Genomic DNA, 21,194 nt, shown 5'->3' on the forward strand with positions numbered 1-21,194 from the left:
GCTCCATGATTTTCCCAGGGACTGAAGTCAGGCTGACTGGCCTGTAATTCCTTGGATCATCCTTTTGGCCTTTTTTAAAGATAGCTGCAACATTTGCCTTTCTCCAGTCATTGTGGATCTCCCTTGATCCCCATAATCTTTCAAAGATGGTAGACAGTGGCCTCACTATGTTATCAGTCAGCTCCCTCAGATGCAGCCTCTCAGCTCCCCTGGACTTGTATGGGTTGAGCTCTCAAGTAATCCGTGACTCAACCTTCTTGCACTGCTGGTAGTTCTCCTCTGTTTATTTATAAATCCTGATGGAAATCAGAGTTTTCTGTCACTGGAGATTGGAGAAATAGGTGCTGACTTCTTTCCTCCATGGGTTCCTGCAGTTTTGTGCTATGCATAACTGATCTGCATAGCATCTGTTTTTTCTCAATTTTCTCTTCAATCCTTAGATCATCTCTGCCTTCCAATTTGGAGATAAGACAACTGGAAGACGGGACTGAAGGCGTATTTGCCCTGACTCAGCTAGTGAAACGTACCCAGTTTGGCCCGTTTGAATCCAAGAGAGTTGCCAAACTGGAAAAAGAATCAGTTTTTCCCCTGAAGGTAAGACACAGCACATGAAAAGCAGTAACATGGATTCTGTTTTACCTGTGATGACTTCATCCTATATACAACTATGAAAAAGTGAGGGGGAGAGAAATATTTGGGACGTCTTTTAAGCGTGCCTGGTAATAGGCCACCTACACAAGCCTTCCTTGGACAAGATATGGAAGAAATGAACTAGGGGCATGTTCTGCGTCTTTGAAGTGAACATTCTTATAGGAGACAAGGCTAGGATACAGTCACGAAAACTGCTTGTCTTTCACCTTTACACATGATGATACAGGAAGGCTCATGACTATAGCAGTTCATTTCAGTGTTTTAATGAGGTTCTTCGATTTTGTCCTGTTTTCTCAATGAGTTGCACCTGCATTAGGTTTATGGAACACACAGATTTTTTTTTTTTTTTCTTCCATTTGTGTTACTCTTCTCTTGACAACCTATGTGGAAAAATCACTATGGTAAAAAGTTAATTCAGTCTTCCCTTTTCAGTAATACCTGAGTCAGTAATAAAGGTTTAGAAATGCAATGCAAGGGCTGATGGGTATTTCACAGTGTGCTGTTTGGATTCCCCCCCATTCCCCTTGATCCAGTCATTCAGATTTCAGTGAGAAACTGGTGGCTATAGCAAGACTTCTTAGGATAGAAGTTCAGTCTGTTCCCATTCTGCCACTAGTAGTCTATCTCGGCCTTATTCATCTGAAGATGTGATTGATGCTTTCCTGATGCAAATGCTGAGGCTTGCTTTGTTTCTGATACACATGCAATGAAAGGCATGCAAAAGCAGAAAATAAAAATTCTTTTTAGCTATCCATTATTTGTTATGGTTTTATTACTGCGTATTTTGCTTGTTTGCCTGTCTGGCAGGTGTTCCAGAAGGATGGACCCCTAGTATATTTTGATACCTCAAATGAAGATGATTGCAACTGGATGATGATGGTGCGACCAGCCACCAAATATGAACATCAGAACTTAACTGCCTTCCAGCATGACAATGATATTTACTTCACCACCTCCCGGGACATTCCACCAGGAACTGAGCTGCGAGTGTGGTATGCAGCTTTTTACGCCAAAAAAATGGAAAAGCCAGTGCTGAAGCAGGTCACTAGTATTGCCAATGGTATGTGTGGGGGCCTTTTTTCCTTCCTAAGGGCCCAGGGACTGATGATCCCCTACTGTGGCAGTTGACAATGCTTTTTAATAGGCTCTGACCCTGAATTTGTTAGCCTTTAGTGTTAGGCTAACCAGCATACATGGTTGTCCTACCAGAAGAAACATAGATTCTTCACCATGATGTATCTGAGCTTTTAGAAAAAGATGGATAACCTAGCTGATCATTCAGCCTCTTCAAACTGAGCAAACTGGATAAATAGTTCTTAACTAAAGAACTGGTTAATTGCATCAAAACACATCTGGGTAGAAGAGCTTTCATCTTCTTTGCGAAGTAACCCGAATGTCAGAGTAAGTCTAAATGTATGTGCAGATCTGCCAAAGAAGCCGTTCTCTTTCAGTTGTAATGGAGCCTTGCACAGGACCCACTAGAACAAGATAAATTCAAAACTGAGCTATCATTCCACATGATAGCTTGTGCATTGGCAAGGAGAGACAGCAGATTTATTAGAATCTGCATTAGAATTACCAGAGGTCTTTTATTCCTCTGCCCCTCAATTTTCTTCTATTGTTACATTTATACAACTAAAAGGCAAAATCTGTAAGCATTGCAAGGGCATTTTTTTCTGTTGTTCAGTTGGGAGTATTTCCATATGGTATTATTGCTATGCTGAATGTAATTTGGGGGTGACAAATGGCTTGGGGAGATGCCATTGCCATCAACATGTTTGGTGGCTGTTCCTAGTGGTAAGCAGTCTTAAGTGCTACAGCTGAATCAATGCTGTTAACACGTTTCTGAATTCCAAGATGTTTCTGTTTGGTATTAATTAAGAGGTTTTCTCCTTTTCCTCTTCTGTTTAACTCATTCATGTATTTTTGTGTGCACATATATATTTACAGAATTTGTTCAGGTGCGTCCTTCATGCTCTGTTCAGCACTTTCAATATACACTCCACAATATGAAAGGCACATTGTATGAGATTCAAGCATAAGAATATTCTGGTTAGGATTTTATGTAAAATTCTTTTTGTACACCTGCTATAGGGCAAATCTTTCTGACTATGATTATTGCCCCTTAGCACAGAGGAAGAGAACCAAAGTGCCTGGAAAGTACTGAAAATGAACTGTTTTTCCTCTCCACAGATATGTGTCTGGTAGTAATGGAATATGATAAAGAAGGGAGCAAAATCTCTTCAAAGCCTTCATCTGCTGTCTTCCCTCATAAAAAAGCGAAGAAATCCAGCATACCAGTAGCTGATACAGCAGGTATGCAAAACTGTGGTATTTTTAAGGGTGCTAGAGGACAGATTCAGATCTAAAGAGCTACTAGGTTTACCACATTTATGCATCTGTTATGATTATATAACATTCATTAAATGATGAATTCAGTGACAATTTAAAGTCTGTGTTTTTCTTTTTGTTTTCATGGGTTCAAGCTTAAAATACTTATGCAGGTTAAAAAGTGAGAGAGAGTCCTAAAACTTTTAGGCAGATATTTTTCATTAGTTCGTAACTGCTTCTGACTTTGGAGGTGGTTGGGGTTGCGGAAGGGGGTGAGCAGGTGTTCCAAAGAAAATCGGTCAAATTCTTGTGCAAGGTGCAATAGTTTGAATGATCAGGTGCTAGAAGAAAACAAAAGGATGTGAGCGTAGGAGCAGTGCTGTTTAGAAATTACAAGAATAGCGGCTCTCCCCAAATTACAACATGGTAAGAAGTCTGGTAGAGTTCAGGCTGTACATGATCACAGGAACTCAAATTTAGATAAACTTATAAGCAAAGCAAATACTATTGGCAAAGAACAAATGGCTCAGGAAGTCCCTAGTTGTGTCACAGAAGCTCAGTCCCCAAGGTTAAACATGAAGCAAGAAAACCCCCTAATCTCTGATGAGTGGAACAATGAAATTAAGAACCCATTTAACATAAATTGCCACATCTAAATGTAAAATCAGAATACATAGTGCAGGAATCTGGATCAAAAGAAAGTAATCTATGTCTTCTTTGAAAAAGTTGTTTTGCTAAATTTTGCTTATTAGTATTAAAAATAGCCAGGAGAGGAAGGGAAGAGTGGTTGGAGATGTGTACAAAGCACTTTGTCAGAAGTGCATACTGTTACAGCTAAAATGTGGAAACTGGCCAGAGAGCTGTCTTTCATTTTGGCATAACTTTAATTTTTCCAGAAAAAAAAATTATCAAGATCTTGAACAGCCCCTCCTACCTCCTTCATCCTGCCATTGGAAAGTCCAACTTCAGTAGAAACAGAATGCTGCCTACTATACTTGGGAACCCTAAAGTATTCCCACTCTTGCAATGTTTTGCTGTTTCCAAAACAAAATATGCTTTTTTGGATTCTGACTGCTTGCCTGCAAAGCTGTTGTAGACTGGCAGAGCTGTGTTTCTAAGTAAAGTGAATTGCCCAGCAGCCTACATGGAGGCCTAAAGACATAGCAATCTTCCTGGCAAACCAGTGCATAACTAGGGTCTCTGGTTTTCCTGCTTGAGCTATATAAGGAGCAAGGGAAGTGCAGAACCAGGGACAATTTTCCAAAACAGACTTCAGTTTTGCAAATAGTGTTTTTTCAATTTTATTAGCATGCAGCTTCATAAGACAGGGCTAATAGCTTACGTGGTGCTTACTAACATGATTTTTTTTTTTTTAGTTATGCAAAATATTGGGGTTTAGATTGGCTGGTTTGGCCTCATGGACAAACTTTTCAAGATAGGAGGTTCTTTCCATAGCCTTTGCAGGAGGAATTTCTGTTGTTGAATTACCTAGTCACTTATTACAGCATGAATAAGATCGGACCTCTGTAGTGTAGTGCACTGAACACCCTTGTAGCAAGGAATAATCTCTGCCCCAGAAAATCTCCTATTTCAGTTTAAGAGACAAGAGCAAGAGGGAGGAAGTTATGTTTATCATTGCCCTACAGATGGGGATCAGAGGCAGAGAGAGACATTAACTGACTTGCTCACTGTCATACAGGAGATATGTGACAGGAACTAAGTACAGTTTGAACCTCCTGTGCTGCTATTCACTTAGCCTAATTGCAGTGTCACCCTCCTTCTCTGGGGATTCTTGTAGACTGTGGAATATTGAGCTTTATGTGTACCAAAAAATCTGTGAACCAGTCCACATTTATCAGATCCTCTTGATAAATTCAGGCAGATCATCCAAGGACTTAAAGGACAGTGGGCTGTGAACAGAGTACCATTCTCCTGATTTTTTTTTTTCATTCCATATCCATTTCCCCCCTTACATAAAGAAAAGCATGTTCTACTAGTTTATTTAGAATAGTATTTAAATTTTTCTTTATTTTCTTCGTGTGTGTGAGCTCATATGTTAATTACAACATTAATATGGTAGTTTGTAGAATATCCATTTAATGAAACTGTTCAGAAGCAGGTTTTCATTGTCATCATCATTACTTCTGTTAATCTAAACATTCTTGTTTCTGTGATGCTCTTCAGAGGGAGCAAGGAGGCTTTTTCTACTTTTATCTTCACCTGGCCTGGAAGAGCACTGGTAACTCCAGTTTTAAAGGTGCTCAAGATTAGTCACAGCAGAGATGCTTTATATTGTGCCTTTGATCATCACACTTTAGAAAGTGTTATAGGGTCCCTCAAGAGTTTACAAGAGCTCCAATATTTTCTGCTGGCACCAGTTGGTTTCTGTTCTGACTTTTCAGGTGTGCATGTGGTCACAGAGAATAAATCATAGTTCAGAATGCGTAACAGTTTCTTGCAGATTATACACGTTCAGCTATGTGACCAGTTGTTTTGTTTGGTACACTGATGAAATGTAGCTGGGAAGCTGAGAATTAAGCAGCTGCCTTAGTGGGCCTATTACTGCTTGAATGGTGCCTTGTGATATGCAGGGAGTCCTTGCAAGATAAACAAGGTAACAAGGATTTTCAAAGCTTTTGAGTGTTTCTTCTTGTCATGATTTAGTGAACACTCCAGAAGGCAGTGGAGCTGCAGAAGCAGAGTCCAGCCAATGGACATGTAAAGTATGTTCATCTGCTTTCCAGGAGCCTCAGCTGCTGACAGGTAAGAAGTGTTAGAAATTCATGAGATACTACTAAGAGACATTAGGAAAATTCTGCTCTTCCAGAGCAAGATGTTGTGAAGCCATTTCCCTATCCATGATGCAGTAAGGTAAAGGTTTTATGTATTTTGGTTACATATTCTTTAAAAAAAAGGGTTGGGGGTAGAAGGTGGAACAGTAACATTACTGGTATTGGCAACTGGCAACTCTCTATACAAACAATTGTGGTATTGAATCTAGAAGAAATGAAATTATTTTCTAGAAGGTACCATGTGGATGCTAAGAACATGAAGGATAGTGGACTCGGTGAACTGTGTATAAGATCAGTGATGCCAGCTTATGCTTAGTGATATTTTCTGTCTGGTGTTTACAGGACAGATTAGGTAATGGTAATAAGACATGTTATTTTCCTGCATTTCATTTGCAACTACTTTATATGGTTTTCAAAAGAATTTGAGCTCTGAAGATTATTTTATGAATCATTTTTGAAAAAGAGACTCAGGCTGCAAAATCGCTTGGGCTTTTGGAAAAAAATGTACCCATTATCAGTGGGGCACAGCCTTTTTCCAGTGATATCTAGCAAACCTCTTAAAAATTTCAGTCCATGTTAGTAATCATTTGGATGTTTAATAGAGAGTGTGCCGAGAGTTAAATACAGAGTATTTTGAGAGAGTTTAATAGAGAATATTTTGACTGCTTTTGAAATAATTTGAATTGTCTGTTAAATGAGGCTGACCTGATAGATAGGCTTCAGTTTGATTTATATCTTTGAGCATTTCATGACAATTTCTTCCCTCTTTGCTCTCATGTTCTTTGCCACTCATCCAGAGCATTTGCTGACTCACCTGGAACAAGCCAAAGGTGCCCCCCAAACAAGCCAAAATGAGGTTGTTCCAGAGAAAGCAACAGAGGCTCCCCCTGTGGATCAGCCCACGATTTGTGATAAAGCTACTAGTGCCGGTGCAGACTCAAGAAGGAAGGCCAGACGGGGAAGAAAGCCGAAAACAGCAAAAGCAGAAACACCCCTTGTCATTGTTGAAGAGAAAGATCCTGCAGGTAAAACAAAGAGACTTAATAAAATAGTGACCACATACGCCCTAATATACCTTCTCAGAAAGACCTGAAAAGTAGCACACAGGGCGGAGGGTTTTAGTTTGTATGTAGATCACTAAAGCAGATGATTTACAAATTTATGTTAATTATCTCTGAGTTCTGTGTCTACACTAAATGTTGCAGCATCTACACTTAGGTTACCTGCTTTCTCCTGCAAGAGTTTTAGTAATAGAGAAGCCCAGAGAAACAGAGGATAGTAGTTGCAAGAGACCTGCCCTGGTTCCTGCAAGCAGAAATAGGAGAGGAAGCATCCTCCCAGCAAGGTTACCTTCCTTTTTCTACCTTGGTAGGAAATTCTATTAGTTCTAGTAGGAAATTGCATGATGCGTACTCAACTGCCCCCTTAGTAATAGGTTGGGGAACTGCTATATCAAGAAAGCACCTGCTGTAAGAAATTGTCTGTTGGCTACATTACTTGCAACTCAGTAGCCTCTTTCACTATATTGCAAGTCTTATGAAGTCATTAGCCATCCATTATTTGTCATAGATGCCAGTTCAGTGCCACATCCCATTACAAATCTGAAAGCAAAATTCTGCATTTAAGTTTTCTGTCTAGCTACCCACATTAATGCCATATTTTTGTGATGTGTTTGCAGTGGAACGTGTAGCTGAAATTGTAACTGAGGTCCCACCTGATGAGGTAGCCCTACCTTCAGCTGCAGAAGAGAGGATTATGGAATTGGTTTTAGGAAAGATGCCTAGCACCACAAATAGCATCAGTTCAGTGACAAAGTAAGTGTTCTGGGATGCAGAATTTCCTCTCAGTTAAGATTATGCAGCATATAACAGTTCTGCTCAAATTCTGGGCCCACAGAGCTCTTTTCTATTAGTATAAAATTGTGTGCTTCTGCTAGAAGAGCTGATCTAATTCCACGAAGAAGGCTCATGCACTCTAAGATAGTGCACAGGTGGTGTGATATTGGTGGTATGAATTCTGGAGCACAGACCATGTGAATTTTATTTTCCATTATGTTACTGCTTTTACTTGATGTGATTCTTGCAGCTGCATGGTGAAATGTTACTCCTATTGAGTGCTGATAATACAGACAAAGATATTTTTGCTAAAAATTGTATGTTAGCCATTATTCAATCTTACTTGTGTCTTAACTCATAAATGACTTCAAATGGATTTGTGTATGTGATACTTCAGAGTTAGAGTTCTGAAGGGAAAAATTTCAGTATAACAGAACATCAGGGAGCATGAAACATCATTTGATTCTTGATCATTTGAATTTAGATTATTTTATGTCTTTTTTGTCTCAGTATGTCAGTTTTTGTCTCAGCTTTTTGAATGATACTTTGTATAATGGAGTATTTGATGTTTCAAGATTAGCTCGTAATGCTATCAGTTGAAGTCCTTAGCAGGTGGAGAGCCATCAAAAATTGCTGAGAAATAGAACAGTACTGCTTGTTGGTGCTTAGTTGCCCTCTTACTATATATGCTTTTTGCATGAATACTGCCAAGTTTTCTAAGCTGAAATAGTGCTAATGTTTTTAGAGGATAAGCAGTTCCTTTATGCTCCTGTGAAACACCTGAAGAGAGAATCTTTGAGGCTGGTGGCTGCTGCTGCTTTTTTTTTTTTTGCCTGGGTGAAGATAATTTGGAATAAACTGCTTTCTGACATCTGCTGCTTCCAGTGGGTGGCCGAGAAGTCACCTTGGAAATTATGAAGCTCCAGTGCTCCCCCTCCCGCCAGAAGCTGAGCATAACACTCTTTAGCTTTTGCCAGTTGATGGGTCTCTTTCTTGTAACCTGTGGGATACCTTTCAGTCCCTGCCTTTCTTTCTCTAATCCAGTAGGTTTGCTCATCACCAAAACACCATGTCCCTCAAAAGAAGTTTAATTCTCTCCAGTAGACATGGTATACGTCGGAAGCTGATAAAACAACTTGGGGAGCACAAACGCATCTATCAGTGCAGTATCTGCAGTAAGATCTTCCAGAACAGCAGCAACCTGAGCAGGCATATCCGTTCTCATGGTGGGTTTGCTTTTGCCTCCCTTGAATATAGTTTTTATCTCTTGTTGGTTTCACCTTTGAGTAAAAAAGCTAGGCTATTCTTAGATACTGATATTACGTAATTTTAACGAAGCTCTTCTTTTCCTCTCATTGGGGAACTCTTTTAGTTATGCAGACCAAAGCATGAGAAGATAATAGTTGGAAGTTGAAATTAGAGCATTTACAGTTTGAATTCAGGTGCATATTTTTAAACAGGGACAAGGATGTGGTGGCTTCTCCGTTACAACTGGTCTTTATATCAAAACTGTTCTCTTGCCTTACATGTAGACAGTCCCTCATCTTCACAGGTTTATGGGAAACATTGCTGTGTAAATACCAGCTGAGTGCTTTTTAGCCTGTGATCTGCTGTTCCAGGGATCTATAATCTCCTTCTAAGGATTCTGTGAAAAATAATATTAAAAAAAGAAGGGTGGGCAAACCAAAACAAATAGTTGTCAGTAGAAAAACTTAAATAGAATGGAAAAGGTCAAAAACTACTATCTGGATCTCCTGAATAACTAAAACTTTCCATCTCTAGCCTGTTCATTTGCAATTGCTTGTGCTTTGGTTTCCCCTGATTGCCTGGAGTTGATTATTATTAGTCTCTGACTACTTTTTTTTTTTTATCTTGATTGATCCCTTCAGGTGACAAACTATTTAAATGTGAGGAATGCGCAAAGCTCTTCAGCCGTAAAGAGAGCTTGAAGCAGCATGTTTCATACAAGCACAGCAGGAATGAAGTGAGTGGAAATGACTAGTGGGCTCTTTCTGAGGATGGGTGAAAATGTACAGTGAGCTCCCAGGTGCTAGCTGAGGAGTTTGGGTCAATTATATTTGAGTGGATATCTGTGTGAATTTCTTGTGAGACAAGACTGATAGGGACAGGTAACATCTGTTAGATGAGCTTATGAATTTGGACAATGTGGACACGCTTTTGGTCATACAAGTCCTTCTTCGTGTCTGAATTTCCTGTAGAAAGTTTTCAGGCATCATTTAGTGCAAGACAAGATGGAGTTAGCTGAACCTGCAGGATCTAGAGGTGAGATCTGACTTCAGTTTGTTGTACTAAGTAGGATTGTTCCAGTCTTGTTTGCCTGTCCTGTTTCATTTATCCCAACCTACAGCATCATTTAGTGTGTGAACTATCTGGGTAAAGGTTGTCTCATCAAGAGCTGTGTGCACATGTGTAAACATACAGTGCTTATAGCTGCAGTGTCCTGCCTGTTGATGAGGGCCTTTCAATGCTGATGCCAAATAAATAATAAACATGCCTACAGTGGAGCCTTATCAGTGAATATTTCTATTATTTCTATTTCTAATATTTCTATTATTATGATTGCTAGCCCTGTTTTGGAGCTGGAGGATGAGTCAGATTATATCTTGCTTTTCCTAAACTCTGTGTCTCCATGTTGGACTGGGGGTTACATAGGTGCATGACCCACTCTTGTTTTTGTATAAAGCTCAGATTATATGATAATACAGTATCAGAATTTGCACCAATGTATATTTAAATATCCTGTTAAACAAATAAATCAAAAAAGACAGAAAAACAGAAAAAGTAATTCAGATTCAGACTTTCTCTGTCAGGCATGACTTGGCTTTTGTCCCCTTAAACACTCATTGTTTGCGATCCTCAGGTTGACAGTGAGTACAGATACAAGTGCACCACATGTGAAAAGGCCTTTCGGATAGAGAGTGCATTGGAATTCCATAACTGCAGGACAGGTGAGAAGGTGATATTCAGCTTATTGTCATACTAACTCAGTTTTATGGGTATGTCCACAAACTCATCTCAGAATAGTAACTAGGAAGAGGCAGTAGTTATTTAGATTTTTTTTTTCGTCATCACAACAAACAACCTGCCCCTCTTCTTTCCCCCTTTCCCCAAAAAATGTCTTGCTGTGTTAAGAAATATACAGCCAGTAATCTGTAGATCAACAATTCCGCTTATGTATTGCATTTTTGGCATTTCCTGCTCTCTTGTCTAATACTCTCACTGGTACTCCAGTTGTATGTTCACAGATACCCCATCACCATCTCTGTCTAACTTTCTTTCCTGAAAGGAACTCTCTTTCTTGAGAGTTTCACTTCTATTCTCTGAGATAGAGGAACTGGAAAAGGGCCAGACTATCAGTAGTTTGTAGTTCCTGGAAATACAGTTTTCTTCTGCTTTCTCATGCTTTCCTTATACTTGCAGTAGTCTTTCTAGATATTTCTTGATACCACTAGAACCTGTCTTTTTCTCCCATAGCTGTCCCTTGCGATTACTCACATTAGTTATTCTGAATTGTCTTATGCTTACAAAATGACATTGATTACTTTTATGGACCTATGATAACTATCAGAATCACCTGGGTAATTGCCTCTTCCAACACTATCCAGAGTAGATCTTTCCATTTCCTTTCAAAGGCTACAGCTTGTATAAAAGCCCTGCCTTATAAAGAATGGAAAGTAATGCCAAGTGACTTCAGCATTCTCTCTTCATTCAAAGATGGAAACTTATTTTCTCTCACTAAGTTGACTGTTACCAAAACAAGCAGTGTTTTTTGCTCTGCTCTTTAGCAAATCAAACTACTACTTCTTTGTGATTGCTGTAGCATTGGCAGATTCCATCTACTGGAGCATGCTTTCATGTTCCAAGGAAAGTCTCAAATAACAAATACAGAACAAATTCCCTGTAGGCCTATTGTCATGTAATGATCCACATTAGAGATTTTATACTTTCTTCTGGAGCGTTTTGTACTGGCTGTTATTGGGACCTAGTGCTGGAAGGGATATGCTGTCGTTTAGACATAGCTATTCATGTGATGCTGCGCTGTCATGTGCTCAGTGATTCTACAGACATTAAAAACTTGGATCAATGGTAACAGAATCCACTCCAAACAGAGTTTTAATGTATACTAGACCACAATGGAAATGGCCCATATGAGGAAACTGTGATGCTAGAGTCAGTGTTCAGGTTAGCATCATACATATTTATTGTTTTTGAACAAGTGTCCTCTAGTGCATTTCAGTGATATTTAACCTCATAGATTGCAATCAGTTATTTGATGTTTATTATCTTCATAATGGGAAGACAAATTTAAAAGTAAAAGAAAAAAATACGTTTTTACATTTCTTTTCTCATTTTGGGTATGATGGGTTATATGTGAAAACTCAAGCCTAACAAAAGAACTGTCTACCTCACAAATATACAAAAACTGTTTTCGTCTGTAAAGAGTTGCATTGTTTCTCTTGCTTACAGATGACAAGACATTCCAGTGTGAGATGTGTTTCAGATTCTTTTCTACCAACAGTAATCTCTCAAAACACAAGAAAAAGCATGGAGATAAGAAGTTTGCATGTGAAATCTGCAATAAGATGTTCTACCGGAAGGATGTCATGCTGGACCATCAAAGACGACACTTGGAAGGTAAGTATACTGCAGATTAACCTAATTATTACCCTTGAAATGGCAGTTGAGGTGGAAAGGTTAAGGAAATGATTACACATTAGATTATTCAGGATGGTAGGTCTCACTTTTTAGTCAACTGATCTAGAGTAGCAGGTTTCAGCAAAATATGACATTTATTAAAAATAATAGTAAGAGATCTTGGAGGGGAGTTGTCTAATTCTGTGAAACTTTTGTAGGAGGGGCATCTCTTTCAGCCTCACGTGATTGAATCTAATGCTGCTAATGGTCAAGTGAAAGTTGCTTGGCTTATTATGCAGTAGCTTAGACTAGCTGATTTTGATGATCTCATTTTCTTTCTTTGAATTTTCTTCATTTAAAAAAAGTCTGGGGTAACTTGAAAATTTGAGGGCAGGGAGTTACTTGCAATGTAAGACTGAAAGTGAGCACTGAGTAAGTATAAATGTGGTTTTAAAAACTGTTAACTGACCAGTATAGTATAAATGGAGTGCTGTGTGCTTTGTTGTCTTTTGAAATCTTGAGACTATATGATAATGAGATTATAGACTGTGTAAGTATGTTTTAAAATGGTACTACTGGTCTAGATGATAAGACCAAAGGTGATTAAAATAATCAGCCTATCTAATTTGATGTCTTGGACATACCATCACTGTCCTCTCCTGTGATTCAGCTCTGTGTCATGAACTAGGGAACAAGGGGTGGAGTGACAATAGCAAGAAGTCTCACATTTAGCTGTCACAGAACAGTAATAGTCCTCTTTCCCCTTGAAAGTAGCAAAGAAGGAGATCTGATGTCCTTCTTGAGCATCAAAGGTGATGCTGGATGGTCTTAGAGACCGAGGGAGGGAATTTCTAGGCCAGATATCTGACTGAAGTGCCAAGGCCTACTAGGTCTGTTTTTTTTTCTGTTGTTAACAATAAATACCTGTTTTCAGACACTTTATGGTTGGTGTAATAACCATAGGATACAATATATCACTTTGGAAGACTGCTCTTATATTCTTGAGACACCATTTTAACTAAGAGGTGATTCTTTGTTAGGAATTAACTTCTGCATTGAGGCTCTTCCCAGTGTTTCACTCTTCTTTACAGTATTCACCTGAAAGGGCATGCAGATTGGAGTGGAAAACCATGGTTTATTTTTTTGTTTTGTTTTTTTGATGGGGACTGTTCTGTTAAGGGGTGAGGCGTGTGAAAAGAGAAGACTTTGAGCACAGCACGGAAAACATGGTTCGCTACAAGAAGGAGCCTTCAGGATGCCCTGTGTGTGGGAAGGTAGGCTTTTTTGCCAGCATGTGCCATGAGAAGCTCTGTGTTCTAGCTCCAAGAATACTCCAAGGATATTGTGCACCTGAACCTAGAGTCTCCAACTGAGTTCTTGTGGCATAACAAGTTACCACCCATGTACTAAACCACAGTAACAGTCTACCTGAATAGACACATAGCCTGCCAAAAGATTGAGGTGAATGACTTCCACTGAGGTTATATGCCAGATCAGATTACCTTGCAACTCAGACAGGCACGTGATCAGTTACCAACAAGTCTGTGGCCCAGACTGTGACTCTTTAAACTGCCTTAGCTCCATTATGTGTCCAACCCCATGGTAGCTAAGGATGGTTCAGACTAGATTTTTTTTCCAGACAAATAACACGATATAGAGGATAACATGGCCATTATCTCTGTCAGTGATATCTCGTGATTTACGTTATTTAGAGTGAAGTTTTTATGCCTGAATGTAAAAAGTTGGAATTTACTGTGTGCATTAGGAATCATTTTCTCTTAGAATTTAAAGTGAAGTCATTGTGTAGTCATGGCACTGTTACATTTGGGTGTTTAATACTCATGATCTGAAGTTGGTATTGTCACAGATAATGAAGACTGAGGATTTAAATAGTGATTTTATAAACATTTAATGATTCGTAGTGCAAGATGTACTCAAGCAACTCTTAAGTTGGGGTTGTGTGGGCCTTCATTTTTGATGCTTTGAACGTGTTACATATCAATGAAGACACAGCGTTCTTGATTCAAAAGACTATTTAATATTTCTAAATGTATTCTATGTAATTCTGCTCTAGCTTTGCTGGAAGCCCACCTCTGATCAAGAGCCAATTTCAGTCAGTTCTCTGAAACTGTATTAATGTATTTTACTGTGTCAGTAGTTTCTAAGGTAGTCTGCTGACTGGAGAACAGGAGCTTCCATGTGTTTCTGGCTAAAAGGAACGTAAACTGGGGAACAAGAAATTAAATATGGTTTGTGCTATTCATCGGCTAACTTCTAAAGAATTGTGGCCCTGCTGAACATGATGAAAATGCCTGCCTTCCTTCTTTTCTTTTAGGTGTTTTCATGTAGAAGCAATATGAATAAACACCTTTTAACACACGGAGACAAGAAATACACCTGTGAAATCTGTGGACGTAAATTCTTCAGGGTGGATGTGTTGAGAGATCATATTCATGTCCATTTTAAGGTATTGTGTTAATAATTTATTAGAAAAGGCATGTTATTTAGCAAACTTTAATAAACCTATCAATAAACCCATTGATAATGATAAGGCCATGTGTTCATACTGGCAACACAACAGTGATTATGTACTCCATGCAGTAATGTTGCTACAGCAGCCTAGCACATGTTGTGCTTAAATTTACCCATGTCTCTGTGTTGCCACAGCTGGATTGCTACAGAGTATTTGGACTACTGTATTTAGAGTGTCACTGCAGGACACTCTTCTGAATGTAGCGTAAATACCACCCCTGTGACCTTAGGTGAATCACTGAGGTTGCTCAGTTTAAATCAGGGAGAAAAACTACCTGTTTCACAGGAAGGCTGCAAACAGATGTGTTGTTCCAGCTATAGTTTAACTGGACTGAGAGATCACTGCCATCCTCTTCCCTTTACACAAAAAAAAAAAAAAAAAAAAAATCAGAAAACTAATTGGTCCTGCCCTTTTCCATGCCAGTGGTTGTCATTCTTTTGTATCTGCCAGCATAACTGCTTGTGTGATCAGTCCCTAACCTGGTTTTGTCAAAATGATCTGAGTCAAAAAAAACGCTATTAATAGTGCTTCAACAGACACAGATTATTTTAACAGAACTGGGGTAACATGGAATTGAAAGGAATCGTATCACACAGTGATGCCCATAAAGATGCTTCTAATCGGTATAATACTGCACCGGTTGAGTCTCTGTTTACATTAAAGTTCACTTCCTTTTTATAGACAAAAATTGAGTTTTATCTGCTTAAACAAGTGGTTGTTCCTTGTTTAATCATAGAGGGACCATGTTTACCTGAATTGAATGACGTTGGAGAATATTTTAAATAATGTTACAGTAGTTGTTAACACAAGGCAGTCTGCATGGCAGAAAAGCTGGTAAGGTGTTACCTTTTGAAGTAGATTTTTGATCTGTTAAGACAGAATCTTCTTTTCCACCCAAACAGGACATAGCACTAATGGATGATCACCAGAGGGAAGAATTCATTGGTAAAATTGGAATCTCATCAGAGGAAAATGATGACAACTCTGATGAAAGTGCAGATTCTGAGCCTCACAAGTATAGCTGCAAAAGGTGCCAGGTAGCTTTAAATGCTTCTAAATTAATGTGTTTTGGGATGGGGGGAAGGGAGAGGAAATATCTATAAATTACTCAGAATTTTAAATGACATTGAGGATTAGCAAAGAGAGGGCTAATCTGAGGGTCTACTCTCTTGTGCAGTGCTTGTTAACCTCTGATCTATGGACTGATGCCGTTCCGTGCACATCAGCTGGTGTTCTGCAAAGTGAATGCTAAACACTTAAACAGATAAATACATATGCATACACTTCCCTGGGTGCAAGGAAGCAAGCAAAACTGTAGGAAGAAATATAAAGAAACATTCAGCTCTTAGGCTACCTTTTAATTATGTACAAATTAAAATCATCATAGAGCTTTTGAATGATATGGTTCAAGATTAAATAGTCCTCTAGTGGATATCCAGTTTGGAGGATTAAGACCACTGCTTATGTTCAGCACAACTGCTTATTCTTGGCCTACTCTATTACTAACAGGATGGCATTAGAAATACTACTAGAACATAAACATACTTTACTCAGGTGTCAGTTGAGAGAGGTCTCTTTCAACTTCTCATGGTGTGGTTTTTGAATTTTGCATAGAAGTAATGGAGAAGAATGGGATCCTCAAGGCCCATTTGGGTTTTGTACCCTAACTGGGGGAGCACACTGTGATGGGGTGGATGGGATCCAAAAGCAATCCGTGAGAACAGCAAAACTGGCCAAAATGAAATGGGACAGGGGAATTTTGGTACTTAAGCCACTAACTTGGCCTCTGGAAATTGGAGTCTGTTTCACAGCCTACACTGCATGTGGTGAAGGTGCTTAGCCTGTCTTATATCCGTGTTTCTAAAATGAAGAAAATAATACTTCAGTCTTTTGTTCTTGTTTGTTGTCCATTTACAGTGCAAGTTCTGAAAATGTGCACATACCATATCTACTGTTAAATGAACTGGGTTTAAGCAGGGCTTATGTCAGCAAACAGAAGATGTGGTATCATAGCAGTTAAACACGTTTGCTTTCAGTGTGGTAGTTTAAACTACCGATACTTAGTGGGTACATAAGCTATGTAAAAATACATCCGGCTAAATGAGGGGAATTGTACCATTCAGATTAGAAAGCTCTTTTTAGAAACTAGGTTTTTAGTGCTTTTGTAGGTGTTTGTGAAGTAAACAGTTGCATAAGGAAACAGCTGTGGAAAATGAATATTATCTGTGGTAAGATGAGGAGGCTCTTTTTGGCTGAAAATACCTGTTTGCATATTCCTAAGGAAGGACAACATACAAATGAGTCTTAATGAAATATCTCTTTTGAGCTTTTGAGGATCTCTCTCTTTATTTAGTTCTCTTCCCAAAGCACCTCTTCACCAAGCTGTGCAGTGCTGTCAGAAATACCCCAGCTAGTTCCAAAATCAGAACAAAAGAACATGTCATTATCACATTTTGCCCTGATACGCAGGAGCATATATGCATATGTAGTGTTACTTAGTCCAGGTGGAGCAGCTGTCTATCACAGCTGTAGTGCTTCTAGGAGCTGAGCTGGAATAGCTGCCCTGCAACGTGCAGAAATACCAACTCTTTTGGAACTAGTCTGAAAGCTTAATTGCAGAACAGAAATACCCTTAGAGCCCAAAAGATATTCTCTCCATTTGTAGGGTCCCTGCTTTGACAGCTAAAGGAGGATAGATGTGGCTCTCTTCAAGGATGTTCCTCACTGCACATATAATTGGAGGTGTCTACCTGTGCAGTGTAAGAAGTACTTCTCTGTCCAAAAATGAGTGACCACCTTCTCCTTTTGCACTTCTGCCCTCTGTCAGCAGGGAGCCAGAGATAGCATCTCAAACTACAGTCCCCCAAGTGAGTTAACTGATGTCCGGTAGTGATGTGCTTGTGTGCTTATAATGGCCAAACAGGTACCAGGACTAAGTCTAGCTCTGGTAGTACTCTTTTTATGTAGTAATGCACAGGATGTTTCTGACTACTAGCTCTGACTCTAGATCCCAGTAATGTGTTACCAGATCTTTTTTTCTTACCAAGGACTTTTTTCCCCTTTCATTCACTATTGGTTCATTCCACAGTTAACTTTCGGCAGAGGGAAAGAGTATCTGAAGCACATAATGGACGTGCACAAGGAGAAAGGCTATGGCTGTAGCATTTGTAATCGACGTTTTGCCTTGAAGGCAACTTACCATGCTCACATGGTCATTCATCGGGAAAACCTACCTGATCCTAACGTGCAGAAGTAAGACGATATGTTTGACTGATAAGAAAACTACTTTTTGAAGTCACATTGGTTCTGCCATCTGATTTTGTTAGAGAATTGGGCTATACTAAACTGTCTAATGGGTGTCAAAATGTGTAATAAAAGCTTGAAACATATTACATATCACCTAACAATTCACTTAACATACATGATTAGTCAGAAGCCTCCCAGTTTGGTATTTGTAAAGTATAAATCTATATTTTTAGCAAAAGTTTTTTTTAAAAAAAAGAAAAAAACTATAATTTGAGGACTCAGCAATGCCAGGCTGCTCCAAGCTTGCGGTGAACTTACAGATTTCTTAAGGCTCATTTTTAGACTGCACTTATGTTTCAAGGAAATCTTTCTATTAATTCATATTAACAAATGAAATATAGTGACTGATAGAGCTGTCTGGAAACCACTTCTGTCTCAAGAAAAAAATATCAGCTTTGGTCTCTTTGGTTTCAGATACATCCATCCGTGTGAAATCTGTGGAAGGATATTTAACAGTATAGGGAATCTGGAAAGACATAAGCTTATACATACAGGTAAAAATGTTGTGTTTCTTTATTCATTATCAATATTAAAAAGAAACTTCTGCTTCCAGTGCCTTCCTTATTTTTTCAGGAAGAAATAAGTCATCTTTTACTGTAAGATGGTATAAGATAAATGCTATATTTATGATTTTAGGGTAGAGCAGTTTTCTAAAGTAGTATTAAGGAAGATATTTGGTGGAGGCACACAACCTAGATTGCTTGTTAGTATAATGCAGGATTCACCTGCTAAAAATCCTAATTCTGTATTCTGTTCTTCCTCAAATCCTTATCCATGCCACCTTAACATAGACTAAAAATTGCTATTGCAAAATCTTTTTTAACAGCTCTTTATTATTTTGTGCTATGCAGCATTTTTCTACCTGAGCCTTTATCTTTTTTCAGATCTCATACAAAAAAACAGCTTTTCTTCCTTTCCATTGTCTCCTAATTCAATTAGGGCTATAATATGTATGAAAGAGGTAGTTGACAATGCAGATGGACTGTTGCCTTGTGATTTACCAGAGTTTAGTCAGTTTTTAGGGGATGCATATTTTTCATTAGAACTCTTCGTTTATGCTGTCTTTTAAATTTATTTTTAAGGTGTAAAAAGTCATGCTTGTGAACAGTGTGGCAAATCATTTGCTAGAAAAGACATGTTAAAAGAACACATGCGAGTCCATGATAATATCAGAGAATACTTGTGTGCAGAATGTGGCAAAGGTATGTCTAATGCCTTGTTCTCCATTACTTGTGATACTGAATAGCAGATGAATTTATGTGAAGTAAAACTAATTCTGTTCTTTGAATATTGAGAGAATCCTTGGAGTGCTATAAATACTGTATTTTTGAGTTTTAGAAACTATATTAATCAGGAGCCTTATGGGTATCTAAACTACCCCAATTTTACACTCCTTAGTTCTATGCCCTTTAAGACAAATTTGATTTTAATAAAATTTGGCTCTGTTCTGCTAGATTGAGGAGTGCTTGCCTGACTGAATTCTACTGCATTTGCAGCACAAAAGTGAACACAAGTTAATTTTTTCATTCTAGGCTGTTTTCAGGCTTAACAAATAGAGTAAATTCCCTTTGACTTTTGATTTATTTACATTATAACTTGAACAAATCTGAACTGGTGTTGTACTGGAAGGCAGTAAGTCTGACATCTCTAGTGATGTTTTGTCTTTGCTTCTCCCTGCTGTTTTGCTTCCTCCTCAGTGGTTATTCAGATGTTTTCCAGAGCTTTTGCCTGGAATTAAAATCATAATGATAATGTGCACTGCTACCTACACTATTAAAACACGCAATTGTGGATACCTGACAGAGATGATCTTAGAGCTATTGCCTAACAATGTGATTGTGCTGAGTTCCTCTCTGAAGGTAGGGAAGTGGACTAATTGTCATAGAGTGCTTTTAGCTGTATCTTTCTGTCTCACAGGAATGAAGACAAAACATGCACTTCGGCACCACATGAAACTTCACAAGGGAATTAAAGAATATGAATGCAAGGAATGTCACCGAAAATTTGCACAGAAAGTGAATATGCTGAAGCATTACAAAAGACACACAGGTGAGGTCTCTAAAGATGTGCAAAAGTTGCACTAAATCAGCTAAATGGTTCCTGGAAAAACTCTTGAGTCAGAGAGTATGAGAAACACTATTAAAAAAATATGCACATTCTGCTTTTTAAAAAGGGGGGAAAGCAAAGACCACCTTGTATGCAATTAAAGAAATACTGTTTGGTTGTTTTCTTGTTTTGCTTTTTTAAGGGAGGTTGTTTTTGGTCTCGGATAGATCTAGAGTGTTGTTTTTCTTTTAAATTAGCCTTCAAGTTCTCATTTCCCAAAACAAAATTTCACTTTCCACATAAACTTCTGTTGGAATTCATGTTCTGTCTGATACAGTGGCATGGCTTAGATAAAAAAATAGCTGGTGAAGCTGGGCTTTTGCTACTTGTTTGGCTGGGTTTTTTTAGTAATGTGAGATTTATAATTGTCTCAGGTGCCTTAGACTATTATCACTCTGATGTAAATGTACTCTTCATACAGGAATCAAAGATTTCATGTGTGAGCTCTGTGGGAAAACATTCAGTGAGAGAAACACAATGGAGACTCATAAGCTGATTCATACAGGTAAGTCGTCTGAAAAACAGTGTCCAAAGACTAAAACTTAATTTTGTTCCTAGGCATGCTTTGGACTTGCTAGTCTTGAACTAGTGTTATATATCATGTAATACCAACATAAAAATGTTCCTCTCATTGAGATGCTGTCAATACGATACTCATCTTCAGGTGCTCTTGCTAACAGCTTTTCATTCCATCTGCCACCAGTAGGAAAACAGTGGACATGTTCAGTTTGTGATAAGAAGTATGTCACTGATTACATGCTCCAGAAGCACATCCAACTCACTCATGATAAGGTAGAAGCCCAGAGCTGCCAGCTGTGTGGGACAAAGGTTTCTACCAGAGCATCCATGAGTCGACATATGAGGCGTAAACATCCAGAGGTGAGTTAGTACAGCAGGTAGATTGTGAAGCTTTTTGGTTGTCTGAGTTTTTTAAGAAGCTCTGTGGCCTTCAGTGACATGAAAGGAATTACTATTTTTTTTCTT

General features: G+C 38.6%; 1 protein-coding gene across 4 annotated transcripts in view; it reads left to right on the top strand.

Annotated features, from left to right (window-relative positions):
- Positions 1 to 21,194, top strand: part of PRDM15 (PR/SET domain 15) — a 31,908-nt gene that overhangs the window by 6,912 nt on the left and 3,802 nt on the right. For 2 of the 4 annotated variants that reach the window (XM_026077768.1, XM_026077771.1), the window contains exons 3-21: positions 441 to 594; positions 1,459 to 1,711; positions 2,845 to 2,967; positions 5,647 to 5,745; positions 6,572 to 6,799; positions 7,453 to 7,588; positions 8,654 to 8,835; positions 9,499 to 9,593; positions 10,491 to 10,578; positions 12,098 to 12,265; positions 13,445 to 13,539; positions 14,601 to 14,732; positions 15,701 to 15,835; positions 17,887 to 18,050; positions 18,519 to 18,598; positions 19,187 to 19,306; positions 20,022 to 20,153; positions 20,632 to 20,715; positions 20,914 to 21,089. In XM_026077768.1, coding sequence (XP_025933553.1) covers positions 441 to 594; positions 1,459 to 1,711; positions 2,845 to 2,967; positions 5,647 to 5,745; positions 6,572 to 6,799; positions 7,453 to 7,588; positions 8,654 to 8,835; positions 9,499 to 9,593; positions 10,491 to 10,578; positions 12,098 to 12,265; positions 13,445 to 13,539; positions 14,601 to 14,732; positions 15,701 to 15,835; positions 17,887 to 18,050; positions 18,519 to 18,598; positions 19,187 to 19,306; positions 20,022 to 20,153; positions 20,632 to 20,715; positions 20,914 to 21,089 — 2,644 coding nt within the window. The remainder of the gene's footprint in view (positions 1 to 440; positions 595 to 1,458; positions 1,712 to 2,844; positions 2,968 to 5,646; positions 5,746 to 6,571; positions 6,800 to 7,452; positions 7,589 to 8,653; positions 8,836 to 9,498; positions 9,594 to 10,490; positions 10,579 to 12,097; positions 12,266 to 13,444; positions 13,540 to 14,600; positions 14,733 to 15,700; positions 15,836 to 17,886; positions 18,051 to 18,518; positions 18,599 to 19,186; positions 19,307 to 20,021; positions 20,154 to 20,631; positions 20,716 to 20,913; positions 21,090 to 21,194) is intronic. The other 2 variants (XM_026077770.1, XM_026077769.1) reach the window with 2 other exon arrangements.

This window comes from Apteryx rowi, unplaced genomic scaffold (genome assembly GCF_003343035.1).
Source record: "Apteryx rowi isolate R43461 unplaced genomic scaffold, aptRow1 scaffold_460, whole genome shotgun sequence".
NCBI lineage: Eukaryota > Metazoa > Chordata > Aves > Apterygiformes > Apterygidae > Apteryx > Apteryx rowi.